General features: G+C 41.7%; 1 protein-coding gene across 1 annotated transcript; it reads left to right on the top strand.

The window, feature by feature from the left end:
• Positions 1 to 13: 13 nt before the first annotated feature.
• ERMARD (ER membrane associated RNA degradation) lies at positions 14 to 23,167 on the top strand. The gene is given in 17 exon segments (XM_017892395.1): positions 14 to 19; positions 58 to 337; positions 1,691 to 1,716; positions 2,734 to 2,902; positions 4,149 to 4,288; positions 5,208 to 5,309; positions 5,584 to 5,673; positions 7,840 to 7,937; positions 8,732 to 8,868; positions 9,546 to 9,660; positions 11,333 to 11,385; positions 11,388 to 11,411; positions 11,414 to 11,433; positions 16,802 to 16,831; positions 18,172 to 18,240; positions 19,592 to 19,765; positions 22,715 to 23,167. Coding segments are annotated over 17 exon segments (1,626 nt in total). The 3' UTR covers positions 22,808 to 23,167.

Here is a 23,167-nt window from a genome sequence, read left to right as displayed (position 1 = left end):
GGCACCGGAAGTTATGGAGGTAGGGCGGGTGCAGGGCACGGTTCGATCCCGAGTTAGGCAGGGAGTCAGCGCCAGGCTGGGTGGTGTTTTGCTACGCGAGTGGGTGGGCGAGCACGCGCCTGCGGTGGCCGGCGGTCCCTCGCTGGAGGGCGTTGGCGACGTCGCGGCCCTGGCCTCTGTGGCGGTATCGGACGCTCGGCTTTGCAAGACGCCTGGCCCGCCCTGCCGGCGTCCCGGGGCCAGGCTCGGTTTCTCCGTCGCCTCCTGACCGTCAGCTGGAACGCGGCGGACGGTCAGGGAGGGCTGTGCGCGGTGGCGCGGGGGCGGAAAGCCGCAGGTCGGGCTCTCACCTGACCGTGGCCTAGTTCCTAGAAGCGCAGTTCCCGAGTCGTTGCCTGTAGGGTCCACACTCGGACAGTAAATTTGTTTTCATCGCTTTTAGACCGTTTGAGTCACTATAAAACTCATCACGACGGCCTCACCGACCTCGTGTCAGGAGATCTGGTTGCGTCGTAATAAACATTTATTTATTTTTCCTCCCTGAGGCAATTAAATCTCAAACACCTATCATCAGCAGTAACGACAGCGGAGCCGGGCGTGGTGGCGCCTGTGGTCCCAGCTACTCCGTAGGCTGAGGTGGAAGGATCGCTTTAGCCGAGGAGGTGGAGGCTGCGGTGAGCCGATATCGCGCCACTGCACCCCTGTCTGGGCGACAGCGAGACCCCGTCCCCAAAATAATGATAACGATAACTACCATTTTTGAGTACTATGTGCTAGTTGCTTTTCATGTATGATCTGATTACTGCAGCCCTACAAGGTGCAGCCTGGTACCGTTTTATCTCACTTAGTACTGAGATCCGGATAAAGTAAGTTTTTCAAGGCGAGAGGTAGTCAGAGACTGAGGAATGATTCAAATTTAAGTCCAGCCCCAAAGCACCGGCCCAGTGTAGTCTGCAGAGTTCCAGCCCCATGGAGCCACATGGAGGATGCGAGTGACAATCGCCAATCAAAAATAGTTCATGCCGATTTCTTTAGTGATGACTTAATTGTTAGCGCCTACTGGGATTGTTCAGAAAGTAGGACTGAGAGTGGAAAGTGCAACTTCTGGGGACAGGAGGAGCAAACAGGGCAACTGATACTGAGCAGGACGAGGGAACTCAGACTGATCAGTTTCCACATTACAAAGCTGCCCAGAGTTAATTGTGACTGTCACAACACAGCCACCCCTTAACTCGACACACCAAAATAAAGAGCCTCGGTTCAGCTTTAGATCCTGAATTTGACTTCTTTGCAGGATTATAGATGGTCTTAGTGTCATGTGGGGTAGTTTTAAGGATTTTGATTTTATTTAATTCTCCATGGAAAACCAGTACGGTTTGCTACTTTTACATGGCAGGGAAGGCAAAACTTTACCTCTGCCCATCTTAGTTCAGAGTGACCTCTTTCACAAATAAATGAAAGGTTAATAAGAAAAAAGCTTATTGATGTGCGAGTACACATCACAAGGGATAAACCTCAATGAAAAGTAACTTGAAATGGTGGCTTAGAACTACATTTGTATACCATCTTCAACAAAGAACTATAGATTTGCAGAGAAATGACACAGGAGAGCAGTTTTAGGCTTCAAAGGGCAAGAAACTGGGAAAGTAGATACATATTTGGAAACTGATGGAGTAAAAATTGTTTGCAGATTCGTCTGGTACCTTCTCTGGTCTGGTAAGAGTCTAAAGTTATCCCCAGTAATGAATATATATCCTGTGTTTGGGCGGAAGAGGCGAGGATAGAGAGAGCTTTTCCTTCATTTGCTGCCTCTTGTCTTCAGCTCCAATTTGTTGTTGTTTTTATATCAAAGAGGCATGTTTTGGGATGCATCGTGGTTTTCTCCAACACCATTTAGGGAGTCGGAGGTACGTGGGGTTCTTTTTCTTTCTTGTTCATTATACTTGGTTTCTGCTCTCCCATTCCCTGTTTTAAAAAATTGCTTATTTTGATAACTCTGGGATAGTGAAGGAATGCTGAGAGGAATAATGCTCTGTTCATAAAATACATTCAGCTTCCATGAACTCATATGTTTTTTTCTTTCTTTTTTTTTTTTTTTTTAGTGAAAGCAAGTTTATTAGGAAAATAAAGGAGTAAAGAATGGCTACCCCATAGGCAGAGCAGTTTGCAAATATTATGATTGATCATTTTAAGTCTTTAAACCTTTGTCATATTTGAGAGCATTTATGTAAATTATCTTTATTTATTTATTTATTTATTTATTTTTTAGACGGAGTCCCGCTCTGTCGCCCAGGCTGGAGTGCAGTGGCGCGATCTTGGCTCACTGCAAGCTCCGCCCCCCGGGGTCATGCCATTCTCCTGTGTCAACCTTCCAAGCAGCTGGGACTACAGGTGCCCACCACCACACCCGGCTAATTTTTTTGTATTTTTAGTAGACACGCGGTTTCATGGTGTTAGCCAGGATGTTCTAGATCTCCTGACCTCGTGATCCACCCGCCTCGACCTTCCAAAGTGCTGGGATTACAGGCTTGAGCCACTGCGCCCGGCCAGATTATCTTTAATATTTAATCACAATGTTTTAATCATACAGCTTTCATGATATCCAGAAAGCGTGTGAACAGCAATGATACCTGGGTGCATTCAGTTCTTAAGAGAATTTTCTTGTGACTTAAATATATAATACTCTGTTTTTCTTTCTGTTAAGCAGTGCCTTTTATTTTATTTTTTTTTTAGGTATTAATAGGGGACCCTATTACCACATGTCTTTCTCCCTCAGTGTATGATATAATTTGTAATCTTGGGTTTCAACTCAGAGAAAATTGTGATATCAATAGCATTGTTACTCAGAATGGTGAAGTATGCTGGAAAACAATCACAGACTGTGTGAGCTACACAGAGTCAGGTTTGTGCTGTCTTTGTACTCCAAACTTTCATAACTGTTCCATTGAAAATGTCTTGACCTGTAAAATTCCCCTTTCTGACCACTGGTTCCTTATGTTAGATAATGTTATAATACAGGCCTCACTCCAAAGGAGAACAGGAATTAATGTGAAAAGAGAGGGGATGAGGCCAGAGAAGCATGGAAAAATTAATGGAAAGCTGGGCTAAGAAAACCTCCTCTACAGAGGAGCTGTCAGGAGGCAGAGAGGGGCTGGTGGACTGTTGATGATGTAGATCTCAGGGCCTTGAGATGATTCTCCATAGGAGTCATATGAATTAAGGGTAGAAAAGGACCAGTAATAGATTATACAGTTATTTTAAATGTCTTCTAGGCATTCTTGCACACTTTGGAGCAGAGATATAGATGCGGAAATTTAATAATAGTTATAAAAATTACAAATGAACATACTCTGGCCTAGCAGTCCATTTTCAGGAATCTTTAAGACAGATACAGATATGAAAGTGTGATTGTGCAAGGTTATTCCTTGCAGCATTGTTTGCAATAGCTAAATAAATAAACAGCCAAACATCAAGCAGTAGGGGATTGGTTCAGTCAATTATGATAATTCATATAATAGAATATTATGCAGCGGTAGAAAAGAATGAGGAATGTCATCTGATACAAAAGTCTCTGAGCTAAGTTGGAAAAAAAATAGGAGGGGCTTGTATTTGTAATTACCCTTTGGTATTTATTGATTATGAACCAAGTGGATGGTTAATCCCAAACTTATCAAAAAAAATTAAAACAAAAACTTCGTATGATAAATACATTTAAAACAATTCATTGCCATTAGAAATCTCAGTCTAATAACGTTAACTTAAAAAAATCAGGTTACAAAATTGTGTCTACAGTGTGAGCCTGGTTTAACTTAAAAAAAATCAGGTTACAAAATTGTATATACAGTGTGAGCCTGGTTTTCTGTATTCTTATGTACAGGTAATGACATTGACAAAAATAGTTTTCTCTTGTTTGAAACTTTTTGTATTTTCCAAATTCTCTGCTGATAGGATAGTTTTCTTTTATAACCTGATAAGCATTATGTGATTTATTTCCAACAACGTAAAAGTGTATCATATGTTCAATGGTAAGCTAATTGTTGATTTTCTGGAAATTTTATAATTAAAGCATTTTTTCTTTGATGATGTAGATATTTCATATCACATGATATGGAGCTATGGTGCTGAAATTTGTTTTCTTATCCTTTAAGATCAGGGTCTGGATTACTGGGGAAGCGTGAGGCTGCTTGGCCCTGTCTGTGAGGCTGTCCATTCACATTTCTTATCTCTGACCAAGGGGCAATTTGAAATTCGATATGCACCATGGTTCCAGTGGACAAGTTTTCCAGAGGTTTGGCTTTTGAACAACCTTTAGAAATAAAAGACTGTGCAAATACTACTTAGAGGACTTATTATTTGCCAATTTTAAAGGGGCTTCCTTCATCCCCCGGCCCTCCAGCTGTGAAGAAGTGTCGAGGGTTGCAAGAAAACCCTGGGCTGTTATGCCAGGTCTCCAAACCCTGAGCTGAGAAACATGCCCTTTGGAACACAGGAAGGGTTTGAATTCATTATCACAGGGTTAGGGGTTGGAGAGCTAACATTTGGCACATAGTGCTCGTCCAGGGATAGAAGAAAAACTGACCACTCCAGAATAAGAGGCCCTGTGGAGAGGTATTGAGGTGTTCTAAGACAGCGGGGCCTGGAGACCAGAGCTGGGATACTTGGTTTGTTAATGAGGAACTGAAGGGAGTATGGGTAATTTGGGCCCCAACCGAAAATCTTGTTTTGGTTTGTTTTTTTGGTCAGTTTTTCTTCATTTTATTTGGCACACTAAATGACCACAGTAAAGCAGTAACTGTAACAAGTCTAACTCTGCTTTGAATTTGAAGGAAGGAATCATCATGTCCCCCTTGTACTTGTGCTTTTAAGTGGCAGGATGAGCTGCCTTGTGTGTGTCTGTTTGAGGACTCAGCCAAATCAAAAGGAGAAGCACGATGGAGGACGAAACGCTTGACTTTGCCACTTAAATTATGCCAGATTCGTTGCTTTCAATAAACGTTTAAATAAAGAACCTTCAAGGAATTTTAGCTATTTAAATATTTTTATTGATTCTTTAAGCAATGTAATTATACAGAAAACGTTTACTTATTCGCTGAAAATAACAAAATATAGCAGTTGAAATCTCGAGGTTTGAATTTCAATGAATAATGTTGTTACTTTGAGAAGTGGTTTTGGAGTGTACATCCTAATATATGTTTTATTCTAAATAGTTATTTCCTGAAATATTTGATGCCTTGGAAAGCCTACAATCTCCCGCTATTTCTCTTAGCTTAATGAAACTGACATCGTGTCTAGAACGAGCCTTGGGTGATGTAAGTGCGAGAACTTTTTCATTATTGGCCCATTAAATTGTCTGAATGAACATTAAGCTATTTTACAGTTATCCTCAGATTTCTTATTCTCCTATAACATAAAATCATTTGGTATAAATTTTTAATATTTCCCTTTTGAATGATTATGAAATCAAAGGATTGGTGTCTAAGTACTTTTCACCCTTCATTTGTACAAACAGTTGCTTCATGGATAATGTTTTAATGTTTACTGACGCATAATGCAACTGTTACACAATTTTTGTTTGAATTTTAGGTATTTTTACTGATTGGGAAGGAATGCCCCTTTCTTTTAAGAGATCTGCTTGCATCTGAGGAACTTGCTCAAGTCTTCGGGCAGTCTGTGGTAAGCTTGTTCATCTAACCTCATGGAGTGTATTAGTCCATTTTCAGGCTGCTGATTAAGACGTACCCGAGACTGGGAAGAGAAACAGGTTTAATTGGACTTACAGGTTCACATGGCTGAGGAGGCCTCAGAATCATGGCAGGAGGAGAAAGGCACTTCGTATATGGCAGCAGCAAGAGAAAAATGAGGAAGAAGCAAAAGTGGAAACCCCTGATAAACCCCATCAGATCTCATGAGACTTATTCACTATCACGAGAATAGCACAGGAAAGACCGGTCCCCATGACTCAGCTACCTCCCCCTGTGTCCCTCCCACAGTTCTGGAAGATACAATTCAAGTTGATATTTGGGTGGGGACACAGCCAAACCATATCATGGAGTAAGTGCAAAACAACAATTCACATATGCTGTGCTTTTGTTCTTCCCAAACTGATGATGCTTTAGGAAAAAATTGTATCAGTGATTCAGGCATATTCTTCCTTCCCACCTTCCCTTTCAAAATTGCCCCTCCTCCAGCACGTAGAAAGCTTTCCTATCCCAAGTGTGAATAGCTCTGGGGCACCACAGGGCCAATGTGAAACATGTTGCCTCGATCAATTACATATTATTAACTATAATCAGAATACAACTTTAACCCTTTAAATGAGTGATAATATGATTTTATTTGAAAATTTTAACGTGAAATTATGCCTTTTGCAACCATTTAAACTTACAGCAGAAAAAAAAATTCAGATGTTAAAAAAATCATGCTGTTCCATACTATATTAAAATCTCCTAAAGGGCACATGATCAAGAGACTTAAGACTAATGAATAACCATATGCAACTGAGTGAGGCAGGGTCAAGATGAAGAAACCCAGGAGAGCCTTATGTGGAAGCTGCACTTGCCAAGCCAGGAAGCTGCCAGATGATTTTTGGAGTAAAGAAATCTGTCTTCAGTGGAGCTTTTCCATTCATTTCTGTGGGTCTTTACTCCTTGTCAGCTTAAAGATCATTTTCTTTTGTGGAGAGCATGGAATGAAGATAAAAAGTGCAAACCTCTTGTTGTTACACTGAATTCTTAAATACATTTTGTTTGTTTGATCTGTTCTATGGTACTTGCTTATATGTGATTGGCCTTCTGCCCACTTGTGGCCCCTTCAGCTGCCAGGTACTTTTACTTGGTCAATGGCAGTTATACATCTGATTGACCAGATAGTGTGAACCATGAATATTTCATCAATTATTGGTAGAGCAAAAAGATCTCCTGAAGCTGCATAGAAGAACTGCTTGTTAAATGTTCCTGCATTCAGTAGAACTGCTCTTGATCATTTCCACCTCCTGGTTTTGGGTCTCCCCTCTGAAGAAAGTTCAGAATGCATCCACATTCCCTTCTCAGCAGCCATCTTTCACATGCATGAAGACAGTGTTCACTTCCTTCTCGAGTCTTCTGGAGGCTCAACCATTCTTTCTCCTATGATAGGATTTTAAGTTCTTTTAGTCTTTGAACATCATCCGTTATTTTCTGAGTTTCTTCTAAGTATGGTGCCTCAAACTCAAAGTGGTTCTCTGGGCATGGCATGGTTGTAGTCCATTAAGTAGGACCCCTGGTTGGGTGTTTTCTTCACTCTGTAGATAGATGGTGGGGTGGATCAGTGATGGGCTTCACGTCAGACAGCTAGGGAAGTGGAGGCTCAAGCCTGGAGTCATGCTGCTTGGGCATCCCCTGCTGCCTCTGCTTAACCACACAATTGCATGCTGCTTAATACAGCGATACGTTTCTGCTTGTCATATCATTGTCTTTTTAAATTTTATTTAGATGTTCGGCACATTTGAAGCACTTTATTAAAGCAGGATAACCTGGGTCGGATCTTATCCCCCATATTGATTTTGTAGCCTTTGAGACCTTGGTTTCACCTTTCCATGCTTGTATTTTTTTCACCTAGGTGCTGGGGATAATAGTAGTACCTTCCTCGTAGGTTGTTCTTAGGATGAGTGAGTTGATGAATACATATAAAATGTGTCTAGCACATATTAAACACTCAATAAATGTTGGTTTTATTATTATTACTGCTAGTTGGCTCTGTCAGTTAAAAAGAACACAAACGTTATCTTCATATTATATTGGTTTATTCAGTAATTCAATAATAATTAACTATGTAATGATTTGCTGTCCTTAACTGGATTAGATGAATGTGCTAAAAGTCTTCATTGGCTCTCCGTGTGGTCTCAACCTGCGTAACGTCTTATGGCATGGGTTTGCGTCACCTGAAGAAGTTCCTCCAAAGTAAGTTTCAAGTGAAGGAATTTTCTTCCTTTTCTGGATCTACCAAAGAGTTTTTTAAATTTTGAATTTCATGAGAAAGAGATTTTGTGAAAGATGAGTGAGTTTTGAGATAGGATTTGGAAGATGAAATTGAGTATTACTAGTGTAGTCACCAGAGTGATGAGCGGGTTATGGTTTCAGTGACTTACACCCCAAAGGCAGTTCAGGGGCGACACCAGAAGGATGTTATACCATTCACGTCCTGGGTGGGTGGAAGACCCTGAGGTTTCATTAGGGTCTTCATCAGAGTTTCTGTGGTGTTATTGTGCCTCCCAACTCTTCCACAGCTTAATTCCTACACATCTAGAGAATTTTGTGCAATTTTTTTTTTTTTTTTTTTTTTTTTTTTGAGATAGAGTGTCACTCTGTCACCCAGACTGGAGTGCCATGGTACATTCTCAGCTTACTGCAACCTCCTCTCCCAGGCTTAAGTGATCCCCCTGCCTCAGCCTCCTCAGTAGCTGGGACTATAGGCACTCGCCACTATGCCCACGTAACTTTTTTGTATGTTTTGTAGAGATAGGATTTCACCTTGTTGCCCAGACTGGTCTCAGACTCCTGAACTCAAGTGATCTGTCTTCCTCGGCCTCCCAAAGTACTGGGATTACAGGCATGAGCCACCGTGCTCGGCCAGTTTCATGCAATTTAATGGTGCTTTGCTTTCTTAATTTTAAATTTGTATTTTTCACAGTGAAGCTTTTTATAGGCATGATTGAGTACATTTTTGTAACAGATATCTATGGTATTTCCTCTAGATACTGTTCAATGATGATGCTGTTGACAGCAGGATTGGGTCAGTTACTGAAGAGTTATCTTCAAAAAACTAAACTTACATTGGCACATCGCTCTTTCATAACTCCTACAAACCTTGAGGATTTGATTGTTTTTCCTGGTAAGTAGTACGTTTCACATTTCTTCCTTAATGTAGCTTGGCATAGATATTTTTATTTTGCAAAGTCAGTAAACAGCATTAAGAGGTGCACTCTTGAGGTGGGGTGAAGTAGTTATTCTTCAGTAGTCGGATGGCTTTCAGAGTTGCTTGAAGAACCTCCTACATTTTGTCACCCAAAGCCCTGCCTCCCACCGTGCCCTGGAGTTGTTGTGGGGGTCACAGGAGTTGCAGCTGTGTGAGTCAAGCTCTGTCTTCCTCAGATGCACTATGCACAGCAGTGGTCTCAGGCTGTTGGATGACGTACATTTTCTCCTCCTTTTACCTCTTGTATCTTTGTACTCATGATTGTTATACCAAAAATACTTGTAGTAGTATCAAGGGTCTTTTACACCTTCTGAAAATGTATTTTACTTCTCTTGGTCATTGTGCTCAGTTGGTCCACCCTGAACTGTTGCCTAAATCACTGAAGAGCTGTCCATGCCCCACTTTCCAGGGATCACCTGCACCTCAGGCCCTTGGTCAGGGCAATCCTACTCTCTAACAAGTCCCCTGCTGCAGGGGTCACGGTTCAGCCACCTAAAGTGGTTGGCTCATTGGCATCACTCCTCCAGCGTATGTTTCTGTCTTTTTTCAGTTGATCAGTATGATTGTGTTTAAAACTGTATGTTATTTTACAGATGTTACTTATGAGGTGCTCTCAGTATTAGAAGAAGCGATGACGAAATCTGCTTTTATATTAAAAATCATGTTACCATATTGGGAAGTTGCACTGGACAAGTTCAAGTCACACAGGTAACTGAAGGGAGCATGGTAGAGTGGTTCGCAGTGGCTGGAGGCCAGTCTTTCTTGACGCCCTTCACTTTTGATGCTTTTTGCTGTTGGAGTAGGAGTGAAGAGAAGCTGGACTGACTTGAGCAGACCTGAAAATAAAACACCTTCAAAGAGTTGCTTTAAGGACAGCCTGTGATTGTATCTTAAACATTGTGTGCTGGCCTTTTGGTGCAGTTAATAGAATTATTTTCAGGATCCACTTTTAATACTTTCTGGAATTCTTAGAATGAGCAAAACATGTTCAGAACCATGAAACAGAGATAAGCCACTTTGTCCTTACATTCTGTTTCTGTTTCCTCAGGAGCAAACACGTGTATGGTCACCACCAGAAGGTCTGGTGAGCTGGTCTTTAGTTCCTTAAAGGATATTACCCTAATTCATTCATTTTTATGCCTTGAGAACCCACTGAAATCCTGGTATGTGCATTTTTGTTTTTTGTTTTTGAGACTGGGTCTCACCCTGTCATCCAGGCTGAAGTGCATTGGAACCATCTCGGCTTACTGCAGCCTTGAACTCCTGGGCTCAAGCAGTCCTCCCACCTCAGCCTCCTGAGTAGCTAGGACTGTAAGTGTGTACTACTATGCCTGGCTAATTTTTGTACTTTCTCTAAAGATGAGGTCTCAGTCCATTGCCCAGGCTGGTCTTAAACTCCTGGGCTCAGTGATCCTCCTGTCTCAGCCTCCCAAAGTGCTAGGATTACAGGAGTGAGCCACTGCGCCCAGCCTCAGTATTTTCTAGAAGCAATGAAATGAGTTAGACAGTTCTTTGATGACATTTTGTTCTATAGAACCTACGAAAAATAGTTCATCAAAAATTAAAACACTGGAAAGTGTTTTAAAATCACTACTTAATGAAACTTTGGTTCTATGTGTGTGTGGTTTTTTTTTTTTTTTTTTTGAGACAGAGTCTCATTGTGTCACCCAGGCTGGAGTGCAGTGGTGTAATCTCAGCTCACTGCATCCTCTGCCTCCTAGGTTCAAGCTGTTCTTGTGCCTCAGCCTCCCAAGTATCAGGGACTGCAGGTATGCATGCACCACCACGCCGGGCTGATTTTTGTATTTTTAGTAGACTGGGTTTCGTCACGTTGGTCAGGTTGGTCTCAAAGTCTTAGCCTCACGTGATCCGCCCACCTGAGCCTCCCAAAATGCTGGGATTACAGACTTGAGCCACTGCACCCAGCTGGTTCTGTTTTGCTTCTCCTATTATCAGGTATTATCATTTCTCTTTGCCTTTGGTATGTAGACTGCAGTAGTTATTGTGATGTTGGTGTCAATATTATTTTTGTTTTTTGCTTGTTTGTTTTTTACTTAGAGACAGTCTTACTCTGTCACTCAAGCTAGAGTGTGGTAGCACAATCATAGCTCATTGCAGCCTTGAACTCCTGGGTTCAAGCAGTCCTCCCACCTCAGCCTCCTGAGTAGCTAGGACTACAGACAGTGCCACCGCACTCTGCTAATTTCTAAATTTTTTGTAGAAATGGGGTTTCCCAGGCTGGTCTTGAACTCCTGGCCTCAAGCGATCCTCCCACCTTGGCTTCCCAAAATGCTGGGATTGCGGGCGTGAGCCACTGCACCTGGCCTAATACTTACTTTAAAAACATGGAATTTTACCTATTTTCCCTTCAATTTCATAGGTTTGCTGACTGTGCCATATTGTTGCTGACACAACTAGAAACTGGACTTAGGAATGTTTTGCGACACTTAACAGATGTCCAAAAGACTCCTGACTGCTGAGGTAAACTTGTTTTTATTACTGATTGTGATGACTGTTGCTGTTTTCTGTTACCAATTAAAAGTTTTTAAAATTTTTATTCTGTTTAACATTAAAATGCATTTTTTAGCTAAGAACTGTGGAAGTCTTCACTGTCATTTTTTAGGATTTATATTTGTTATTTATGATTGTTTTTGAAATTTCTGAAATATTTCCAAACAGTCTTTTAAACTTAATGATGCCATGAACGTAGTAGGCACTGATTCTGTCTCTAGCCGTGTTGATGGTGTGTCACTGTAACCGCGTGAGATGGCTGGGGTCTAGCCAGGAGACTGAGGCGACCAGTGGTTGATCCTGACCTTGGGCAACTAATTGAAACCTGAGCTTGAGTTTCTCCAGCTTCCACATGGAAGATGTGGGATTTGGAGGTGACTTGGTTAGTGCCAGCCCTGCAGCAGACCATGGAAGCCTTTGTCTCACAGTTTCTTGAGCCCCTCCAAGTGTGTACATACACAGTTGCCTCAGAGTTCCCACACTGACCCCCGGTTGCCCTGTCTGAGGCAAGCGTCTCTGAGTTTCCAGCCTACCTCCTCTGGCTCCTAGAATTTCTCATTTCTGCTCCTTTTTGGTAGTTAAGATAAGATCCTGCTGCTTAGTGACAGAGATCTTGAGATAATATGGCTGCAGTGACTGAAATAGGCTAGAAGTGCATTTCTTCCTTTCCCAAATGTGAGGAGCTCCCGCGGAGATGGCAGCACCCCATCATCACTCAGACCCTCTGTGTCGTCTTCCACTGATGAGGGCCGGGCCTTCCTCATGGACTACTTCTTCCTGGCTCCAGCCGGCTGTGTCAGCCATCACATCTGCTTTCCAGCCAGCAGGAAAAGCGAAGATTGGTGCATGCCCCTCTCTAAGGACACTTCCTGGAGGTAGCTCAGGCCGTGGGCCAGAGCTTAGTCGCACTTGCTACCAGGGAGGCGTGGCAGCGTTCCTGGGTGGCCGAGTGCCCAGCTTCCCACGGGACGATCTGTTGTGGAGGGAGGGCAGGCACAGCCGCTCCACACCTCGGATTCTCGTCTCCTTCTCTAGCTTGGCTTTTGCTTTTTGCCCCTCTTTGTAGGCATTCCTCAGTGCTCTGCTCTCAACCCCATCCTGTTTCCTCTCCCTGGGAGATCTCATGCAATTCTGTGCCTTACATTTTCATCTCTGGGGGAACAACAATTAGAAAATACTTTGAACTCAATGAAAACGAAACCCAACCTATGAGAAGTTTTGAACCCAGCGAAAGCAGTGCTGCAAGAGCTCACGGCCCAGGAGCCAGGCTTCCCAGCGTTGCTTCTCACTGACCCCCATCTGATCTCTGCAGTTAGATGTGCTCATGTTCACTGAATATCTTCATGTGAGTTTTCCTCAGCACTTCACGTTTATCTTATTTCAGAAAGGCGTTGTTTCCCACAGATTTGTCCTCTGACACTCCCTCTGTCATCTCAGCCTCACCAACTGCAGACTCCAACAGCATCTCGTGTTTCCTCCACACCTCCCATGTCCACTCAGTGGCCAGCACGGCTGGTGGTTTCCAGCCAGCTGACCTCGTGCTCTTCCTGTCCAAACTGAGAAGCCCCACCTGGCTCCTCGGCCCACCCGAGCTCATCTCACGATTCTTCCTCCTTCTCAAATTTCACTCTCACAGTCCTGCAGATTCTTTTTTTTAGTTTTGTTTTTTTTTGTTTTGTTTTTTTTTTTTTTTTTTTGAGACAGGGTCTCTCTCTGTTGCCCAGGCTGGAGTGCAGTGGTGCGATCATAGCTCACTGCAGCCTCAATCCCCAGGCTCAAGCGATTCTCCCACCTCAGCCCCCGCCGAGTAGCTGGGACCACAGGTGTGTGCTACTATACCTGGCTCCTTTTTACACTTTTTTTTACACTCTGTCTCTTGTAGAGACAGAGTCTTGCCATGCTGACCGGGCTGATCTGAAACTCCTGGGCATAAGTCATCCTTCTGCCTCGGCCCTCCAAAGTTTTGGGATTACAGGTGTGAGCCACCATACCTGGCCCCACTGATTATTTTCTAAACTGATATTGTTAAGTTATTTATGGTTTTCTTCATTCATTATTTATGGTTTTCTTCATTCGTTTAACCTCCTTGATGATGTCCTGCTGCCTGCCAGGTGGAGTTCATCCTCTTCACGTGGCAGCAAGGCCTCGGGTGCTAACCCTGCCCTCCTTTTTGGTGTGTTCCCTGTTTGGGTCCCTCAGGGAAATTCAGGCTTCTTGTCAGCTCCAGAACTTGCTTGTCTTTCTTCTTACTTTGTTCCTCACCCCCAGACTTACTGCTCCAGATCAGGGGCTGTGACCACAAGAGCGACCTCCCGGAGGCTCATCTTCTCAAAGGTTGAGGCCGCTTTTCTCTGTGTTCTGTTTCTATCTTATCTTGGAGGCAGTCCTGCTTTGCCCTACTCATGTGCATTTCTGCAGAGGTCTCTGCGGGTTCTCTGAGGCAGGCCTTCACGTTGCCGTCGCCTAGTGCCCACGCCCAGTGCCTTCCATGTAGGCCACTCAGTGCTGTGTGGAGCGAAGCTTCGGGAAAGAGATGGTCCCACCCATTAGAGCCCTTGCTTCGTGATACCTGCATGGAGATGGGCTGCATGGTGGCGCGCTCCGTCACTCTAGGGCCATGTAATACAAATAAATTTGGATATTTGGATATTTACTTGTCGTTTGACTTCATAAATAAATAACATGACTGTTTCCACAGAGGATATAATCTATCAAAGACTGTATTAAGTTGTAGCCAGGCTTGTATCCAGAATAAACAGGATCAGTTTTTAAGGCGATATATATATGAAGATATTTTATAAAACTTAATAAGACTCTGCAGATGCTGTTATTATTTACTGATTACTTTTGTGTCATGAGGTCTCTTCAGGGCCAGTGGAAGATATGAATATGAGTAAGATTTTCTGACTTCAGAAGCTTATTTATCACGGGAGAGTGAGAAGGCATTTATACTAACTCTGTAAAACAAAGTAGAAGCTAATACATGTAGTTGATGGAGGTAAATGAAAAATTCCACTTTTTGGAGAAATTGGGAATGTGTGGTAGACAATTGGATATTTAGAACTCAGAGGGAATTTTAGGGCTAGCAATACAGATTTGAGAGCTAAAGATACAGATTTTAGAGTCATCTGTGTAGTAATGTTGAAGAATATTGGCAATATGAAATTTAAAATAGGTTATAAAACATTAATAAATCAAAAAACATTTCTTGAGAGCTAGCTTACACAAAATCCTGATTTCATCACACCGTCTGTCAAATCTCACTGAAGTGATTTCGTCACACTGCCTGTCACATCTCACTGAAGTGATTTCATCATGCTGTCACATCTCACTGAAGTGATTTCATCACACTGCCTGTCAGATCTCACTGAAGTGATTTCATCACGCTGTCAAATCTCACTGAAGTGATTTCGTCACACTGCCTGTCAGATCTCACTGAAGTGATTTCATCACGCTGTCAAATCTCACTGAAGTGATTTCATCACACTGTCAAATCTCACTGAAGTGATTTCGTCACACTGCCTGTCAGATCTCACTGAAGTGATTTCATCACGCTGTCAAATCTCACTGAAGTGATTTCATCACACTGTCAAATCTCACTGAAGTGATTTCGTCACACTGCCTGTCAGATCTCACTGAAGTGATTTCATCACGCTGTCAAATCTCACTGAAGTGATTTCATCACACTGTCAAATCTCACTGAAGTGATTTCGTCACACTGCCTGTCAGATCTCACTGAAGTGATTTCATCACGCTGTCAAATCTCACTGAAGTGATTTCATCACACTGTCAAATCTCACTGAAGTGATTTCGTCACACTGCCTGTCAGATCTCACTGAAGTGATTTCATCACGCTGTCAAATCTCACTGAAGTGATTTCATCACACTGTCAAATCTCACTGAAGTGATTTCGTCACACTGCCTGTCAGATCTCACTGAAGTGATTTCATCACGCTGTCAAATCTCACTGAAGTGATTTCATCACACTGTCAAATCTCACTGAAGTGATTTCGTCACACTGCCTGTCAGATCTCACTGAAGTGATTTCATCACGCTGTCAAATCTCACTGAAGTGATTTCATCACACTGTCAAATCTCACTGAAGTGATTTCGTCACACTGCCTGTCAGATCTCACTGAAGTGATTTCATCACGCTGTCAAATCTCACTGAAGTGATTTCATCACACTGTCAAATCTCACTGAAGTGATTTCGTCACACTGCCTGTCAGATCTCACTGAAGTGATTTCATCACACTGTCAAATCTCACTGAAGTGATTTCATCACACTGTCAAATCTCACTGAAGTGATTTCATCACACTGTCAAATCTCACTGAAGTGATTTCATCACACTGCCTGTCAAATCTCATTGAAGTGATTTCGTCACACTGCCTGTCAAATCTCACTGAAGTGATTTCATCACGCTGTCACATCTCACTGAAGTGATTTCATCACACTGCCTGTCAAATCTCATTGAAGTGATTTCATCACACTGCCTGTCAAATCTCACTGAAGTGATTTCATCACGCTGTCACATCTCACTGAAGTGATTTCATCACACTGCCTGTCAAATCTCATTGAAGTGATTTCGTCACACTGCCTGTCAGATCTCACTGAAGTGATTTCATCACACTGCCTGTCAAATCTCATTGAAGTGATTTCGTCACGCTGCCTGTCAGATCTCACTGAAGTGATTGCGTCACGCTGTCTGTCAAATCTCACTGAAGTGATTTCGTCACGCTGTCTGTCAAATCTCACTGAAGTCCCCAGAAGCCTTTTGAGACAGGCATTCTTCACTTCTTCTTTTGCAGAGAAAACCTACATCTGTGGCGTTCAATCAGTTGCCTGTAGGTTTCATGTCTAGAAAATGTTGAATTTGGGATCAGAACTCAGGACAGCCCATGTCTGTAGGCCATGCTGATGATGCTGAGAAGCAGCGTGCATGAAATAAAATAAAAACAGGCAAGGCTGTTCATTGGAGAAAATAGGAAGCTGTGCTCACTTGTGTGTGAATACCAGTTGTCAGGAGAAGTATTCTGTGGTATGAGCAGCGATTTGTGAGGACCTGGGATTGTACGTTTTAGAGCTGACTGGGCTAAATCTCTGTTGAGGGCAGTGTCCTAATGCAGCTTCATGGCCAACTGTGCTGTGTTTTTGCGTATTTGTAATGTGTTCATTTGGTCAGTGACATTCCTCTCATAGTGTTTCTAGATGAATGTTTGTTTTAACAAAAAACTGGGATGTGTGGCCATGTACCAGAATTTTTTCTTATTTTGTATAGTGTTACTGTATTTGCATTTTGCTTTAATTGTTTATTTTCATTTCTTTCCTTTTCTGAAGTCAACAACTCTTTATACCACCTTTGATGAAGTAAGTAAGTACACTTGTAAGGTAATTTGAAACAAACAGAACACTGTCTTCTTTTAAAATACAAATTAAAACGGAAAATTAAAGATCAGCCATAAATCATATGCTTATAGGAAAATGTCCATAGTAATATAAACCAAAAAAAGCTTATAATTGATATTTCTGGTTGATTTTGAGTCCCAATATTACCAGTCTAGCTCCCAAAGCTATACAAAGCTCAAAGTTGGAAAATATCAAGGAATCTAACATGATTAGCTATAATTATTTAGAGGCTTGCATTTTAGATTTAGGGGTAACATCTTTTTTGTACATGAAATATTCTCCAACTACTGTTATGAGTGTGTAGTATATATTGATTCATTTAATCTGCATATTGGGGGTGTGAATAGTGAAAAAACCACAGTTGAAAATGCCTTTTATCATCCATAGAGCGTAGGCACTTGTGTGTGTAATCGCGGATAGCGTTCACGTGCACCTGAAGTGTGACAGTCTATAGGAAACCAAGGGAAGGGCCACCTGTAGAGGTCTGGACATTTGGTTTTGCCTTTAAGACAACTGTTAGATTCCTAAGTGAGTGTGTGGTGGGTGAGTTAAAAATGTGCCTGCTTACTTGCAGCGCCTCTTCCATTAGGTGAATAATCTGCTGTTATTTTCATGTGTAAGACCTTTGGTGATGTGAGGAATCGATTAGATAGTGCAGTCCAGTCTCTAGAGGATCAGGTCTGTGGGATTGGTTGGGGTGGTTGGGCAAAGTCCATAGTAAATTAAGAAGTGACTTTGGAAGTGACTCTAATGTGTACGCAAACAACACACATGCACACACCACACATATATGCACACACACACATGAACACATACATCCATGCTGCATATACACACACAGGCCTACACACACTGTAATATATACACAACACACATGCACACACCACACATACATACACACATGAGCACATACCTCCATGCCACATATACACACACAGGCACACACACCCCCACACCACATATTCAGGCACATATACTACACACATGCACAGGCACAAATGTACACACCCTAACACCACATATGCACATACACATATATACACCACACATATTCACAGTCACATACACAAACACACATGTGTATACAATTAATAATATATTCTTAAAGTCATTCTGTTGGTTAAGAAAATATTTCCGGAACACCTGTTTGCTGAGTTTTAAAGACTGTCCTCATGCCATTTGATTTGCTTAGACCTTAGATAACAAGTTACACTAAAAGTACTATATCCATCAACTCTGAAAGTGCTGTATGTTTATGTATGGAGACCAGTTAATCAATGTAGTTATTTTTGATGTTTTAGATATTGGCAAAACACTTGAATGATGGTAAAATCAATCAGCTTCCTCTTTTCCTTGGAGAGCCTGCTATGGTAAGTATTAGGTATTTTCCAGGCTAATATTCTTGTATTTATTGATGTCATCAGCACTTCTCTAAAATGAAATGAATTTTGGCTTGTGGTTTGCTCAAGAAAAACACTTCTGAACCATTCCTGTGCTGTCTCAGCTTCAGCCACCAATCAGCTGATGTTTGCCAAGCTGTCACTCCTTAAATGTCTTTTTTAAAGGCCTGATGATTTAGGTGCCCTGTCCCTAAGCAAAATTTGAATTTGTTTTTTACATGTATTTGTGCTGTAGAGCGGACATGTATTTGTGCCTTGTTAAATGCAACAGTTAGGCCGGGAGTACAGGCTCACGCCTGTAATCCCAGCACTTTGGGAGGCCAAGGCAGGCAGATCACAAGGTCAGGAGTTCAAGACCAGTCTGGCCAATATGTTGAAACCCTGTGTCTACTAAAAATGCAAAAATTAGCTGGGTGCGGTGGCAGGCATCTATAGTCCCAGCTACTCAGAAGACTGAGGCAAGGAGAATGGCTTGAACCCAGGAGGCGGAGGTTACAGTGAGCTAAGATCGCGCCACTGCACTCTAGCCTGGGTAACAGAGCGAGACTCCATCTCAAAAAAAAGCAACAGTCAAATGAGAGTAATAAGATTGAATATTGGATGAAAAGAGAATGATTAATTGTTTAAGGCCATCTATCCTTTTTTTAATATTTTATGAAGATATTTCAGTGACTAATTTGGACTACAATAGGTGTTTGACATCCATTCCTTCTAACAGGCCACCTAGGATCATGCTTGTGTTCTGTGACTTTAGACTGTGCTCTGTGGACATCCATTTCTGCCATCAAAAAATAAGACGATTGAACTAGTTTAATGTTCTTTCCACCTTGAGTCTCTGTGACTCTTCTGACCATTGGCAGTTTGCCAAGGGCAGCAGTTTTCTGACCTCTTTTCCCTATAACCTGTGGGAGAGGCCCTGGACTTGTGTCGTAAGAAGCAATAGGCTTTCAAAGGTGAAAGAGCAGATGAGAAAGTGCAGGGGCTATACTCACACAAGCAAGAGCCATGATTTCTTTTTTTGCCTTGGAAAAGCTCATTTGCAGATGTTCACACTCAGTTCCCTTCCTTGGAGGAAGATAAAAACAAGAAAGACTGGAATTTGATGAGACTCCACTATCACCTGAGCAGCTCTGTCTTCCCCACAGCCTCTCCAGCTCCCTGGTCTGTCCTGTGGGTGTAGGAGAACAGCTCTCCCCAGCAGGGTCCCACCCAGGGCTTCAGAGGACTTGATGGATGCACTCTTTCCTTCTGTTAGCAACACCAAGCATGGCTTTCGGCTGTGGATACTAACAAAATACTTTCTCTGTTTAATTTCTGAAAGGAATTTCTCTGGGATTTCCTGAACCATCAGGAGGGTCCCCGCATAAGAGATCATTTAAGCCACGGGGAGATCAACTTACATGAATTTTCAAAAGAAACAACTAATCAGTTGCTTGCATTTTCTGTTGTGCTGCTACTCAGATTCGTTGATGAAGGTCTGCTATCAGTTTTTAAGGTAATTTATAGGGAAGAAAATCATTAATTAGATTAACTCATTCAGCTATGAAAGAATATAGTTTATTTTTCAAATGTAATTAACTATTAATCATCTTTTAATATATCTGAGTTACTGTATCCTCCATCAGAGAAAAAAGTGATTGGATTACATGTATGTTTATATTCTGTATCACAGATCAATCAATATTAATCTCAGCTAAAATGATTTAACTTGTTTCTTAAAAACACATTTGCTTTTGTATGTAACAGCAGCTAAGTATGGAAAATGAAAGAACAAATTATAAAACAGGATTAGCCAAATATTAGGAAATTTTTACAGATGTTTGCTAAATCGATGGGGTAGGATATTTGCATCATCAATAAACTAATTCTTTTATTATTTCAAAGTAAATAATTTAGGTTAGAACATTTGTTATTGATATTTAAATCTTTTTTTCAGATTATACGTGTGACAGTTATTTTAAAATTTTTTAAATGTTCAAACAAAATTACTGGAAATAGAAAATTAATGTGAAAAGTAACAGCCCTTAGGAATTCCATCTCCCAGAAATAACTACTGTTAATAATTAGGTAGTGTTGCTACCACATTTTTGCTATGACTGTACCAAAGTGAGTTTGTAGGAAGGTATATTATGTTTTATAGCTAGCATTTTTCATTAACAGTGTGTTTTTGGCATCTTTGTTCTGCCTTATTCTTTTTGTCAACTGTTTGATATTCCATTTTATCAATATGTTGTTATTTACCTAAGCAGTCCTTCATTGATGGATGAGTTGTAATATTCCCTGATGTAGAAAATTCCTAATTATTATGCTGAAATGAACATCTTTGTTCATTTGGGCACTTATGTAAATACTCTTAGAAAGTAAAGTTCTAAGACAAAAGATATCAGTAAAGTTTTTTTTTTTATTCTTTTATTTTATTTATTTATTTATTTTTTATGAGACAGTGTCTCGCTCTGTCGCTCAGGCTGGAGTGGCAGTGGCGCAGTCATGACTCATGGACCATGGCAGCCTCGACCTCCTGGGCTCAAGCCATCCTCTTCCCTCAGCCTCCCGAGTAGCTGGGACCACAGGCGTGAGCCATCATATCCAGCCAAGATTATGTTTTTGTTTTCATTTCTTTTTTTGTGTTTACTAGATGTTTATAATTCTCTCATTAATTGCCTATTGACGTATTTTCTCCACTTATTTCAGTTTATTTTCCCATTGGCTGACTAGCCTTCTTCGTGCGCGTGTCGCTTTGTTATTTCAGTTTATTTCCCATTGGCTCATTAGCCTTCTTCGTGTACGTGTCACTTTGTTACTTGTTCATAGGTTTTGATTGTTTTTTCTCTTTGGCTTCACATTTGGAGTCATTCTGAAAAGAATCTTTGCTTTTCAAAATTAAAAATATATGTATACGTTTTCTCTGGTATTTCTATTTTTTCTTTTTTCTTTTCTTTCTTTGTTTTTCAAGACGAAGTCTTGCTCCATCACCCAGGCTGGAGTGCAGTGGCGCGATCTCAGCTCACTGCAACCTCCGCCTCCCGGGTTCAAGCAGTTCTCTGCCTCAGCCTCCCGAGTAGCTGGGATGACAGGTGCCCGCCACCACTCCCAGCTAGTTTTTTTGTATTTTTAGTAGAGGCGGGGTTTCATCATGTTGGCCAGACTGGTCTTGAACTCCTGACCTTGTGATCCACCCGCCTCGGCCTCCCAAAGTCACCGCGCCCTACCTATTTTTTCTTTATTTTCCATTTACATCTTTTGATCCAACTGGAATTTATTTCATCTTGAGAGTAAGGTATAGAGTCTAGCTTTACTTTAAAAAAAATTAATAGTTGTTATTCTGTGTAAACTTGGACAAACATAAAACCCAAAAAACAAGTAAGAATGAGCACCTCATGGATTGAGTTAGAGATAATTGACATTTTTCACAATATTGAAGCTTATTCAGGGGCGCAGTGTCTCCCCATCTTCATTCCTCAAGTCCTCCCGTCTACGCAGCACCTCCAGCCTCCCAGGTGGCTGCTCAGGCTGGAAGCCTCAGATTCCTCTCCTCTCTTCATGCTCAGTCCTTGGAACAGGTCTTAGAAATATGTTCCACAGTCCGGGCACAGTGGCTCACGCCTGTAATCCCAGCACTTTGGGAGGCCGAGGCGGGCAGATCACCTGAGATCAGAAGTTCGAGACCAGCCTGGTCAACATGGTAAAACCCTGTCTATACTAAAAATACAAAAATTAGCTGGGCATGGTGGCGGGCGCCTGTAGTCCTAAGAATAGCTTGAACACGGAAAGTACATGTTGTAGTGAGCCGAGATTGTGCCACTGCACTCCAGCCTGAATGACATAACAAGACTCCGTCTCAGAAAAATAAAAAAAGAGAAAAAACAAAAAAGAAATATGTTCCACATCTGCTACTTCCTGTCCCCCCTGTGCCACCACCTGGCCATACCGCCTTGGCCCCTTCCTGGAATGTCGCAGGCACTGACTGGTCTGCCCACCGACTTCTGTGAACCCTTCACTTTGTCATAACACAGCAGCATGTGGTTATATCAACTTCAAATAATGTAATTTTATGCTTTTAAAATATGTATATGCTTAGCAATTAAATGATTATGTGATCTTTTTTTAGTTGTATTGATTTTTAGTGTTTAAGTAACTATTTCCTAGTTAAATTTCCAATTGTTTGGAATCTTTTTTTCTTATTCATCTCCAGTTTTGTGCACAGATGGTGGGTGTGGCATTTGTGATCTGTTATTGTTAATGACCTCCATTTAAAATCATTTTATTGGCTGTGATTTGCCTGCCATGTCAAACCTATTTTGATGAAGCCTTTGCTTTTCTAGCTGCATGGAATTATTTGAAGAAAGACAATGAGAAATGGGGACTCTAAGTGGCCTACAGTTCAATAGAAGAAAGCTAAGAGCCTACCCAAATACAATAGTAACCACTATTTTCTCTAAACTAGGAAAAAGCAGCAGTAGAATTGTTGGTTAGTCTTGCAGAAGGCTATAGTTCTCGCTGCCATCCAGTTTTTCAGCTTAAAAAACAGGTATGCTGAATACAGGGTGCTGGGAGGGGTGTGTACGTCTCTGAAACCACTTGTCTTTTGCAGAGATGCTGAAAGGGTGCAGTTTGCCTGCTGAGTCAGAATTTGAGTTGGGCAGATCCAGCTTTCTAGCCAGCGTGGTGCTTGCTGTGGCCCTGGCCTGGTTGCTCAGTCTTCTGAGCCTCAAGTTCCGTGTCTAGCAGTTGAAAGTAATGCAGTGCTGGTGGCACTGAGGTTTTTAGTGTTTGATGGATGAGCACTGGGAAGTGTTTTTGCTGAATCCCCTGGCAGGCTTTTATTGCTGTCGGCAGTAACGCAGAGCTAGGAGCAGTTTTATTTGTCAGTGGTGAGTAACGTCAGTTTTCTTCTCCT

This window comes from Rhinopithecus bieti, unplaced genomic scaffold (assembly GCF_001698545.2).
Source record: "Rhinopithecus bieti isolate Rb0 unplaced genomic scaffold, ASM169854v2 scaffold_1017, whole genome shotgun sequence".
NCBI classification, from domain to species: Eukaryota; Metazoa; Chordata; class Mammalia; order Primates; family Cercopithecidae; genus Rhinopithecus; species Rhinopithecus bieti.
This window is presented reverse-complemented; position numbering and strand designations above follow the sequence as displayed.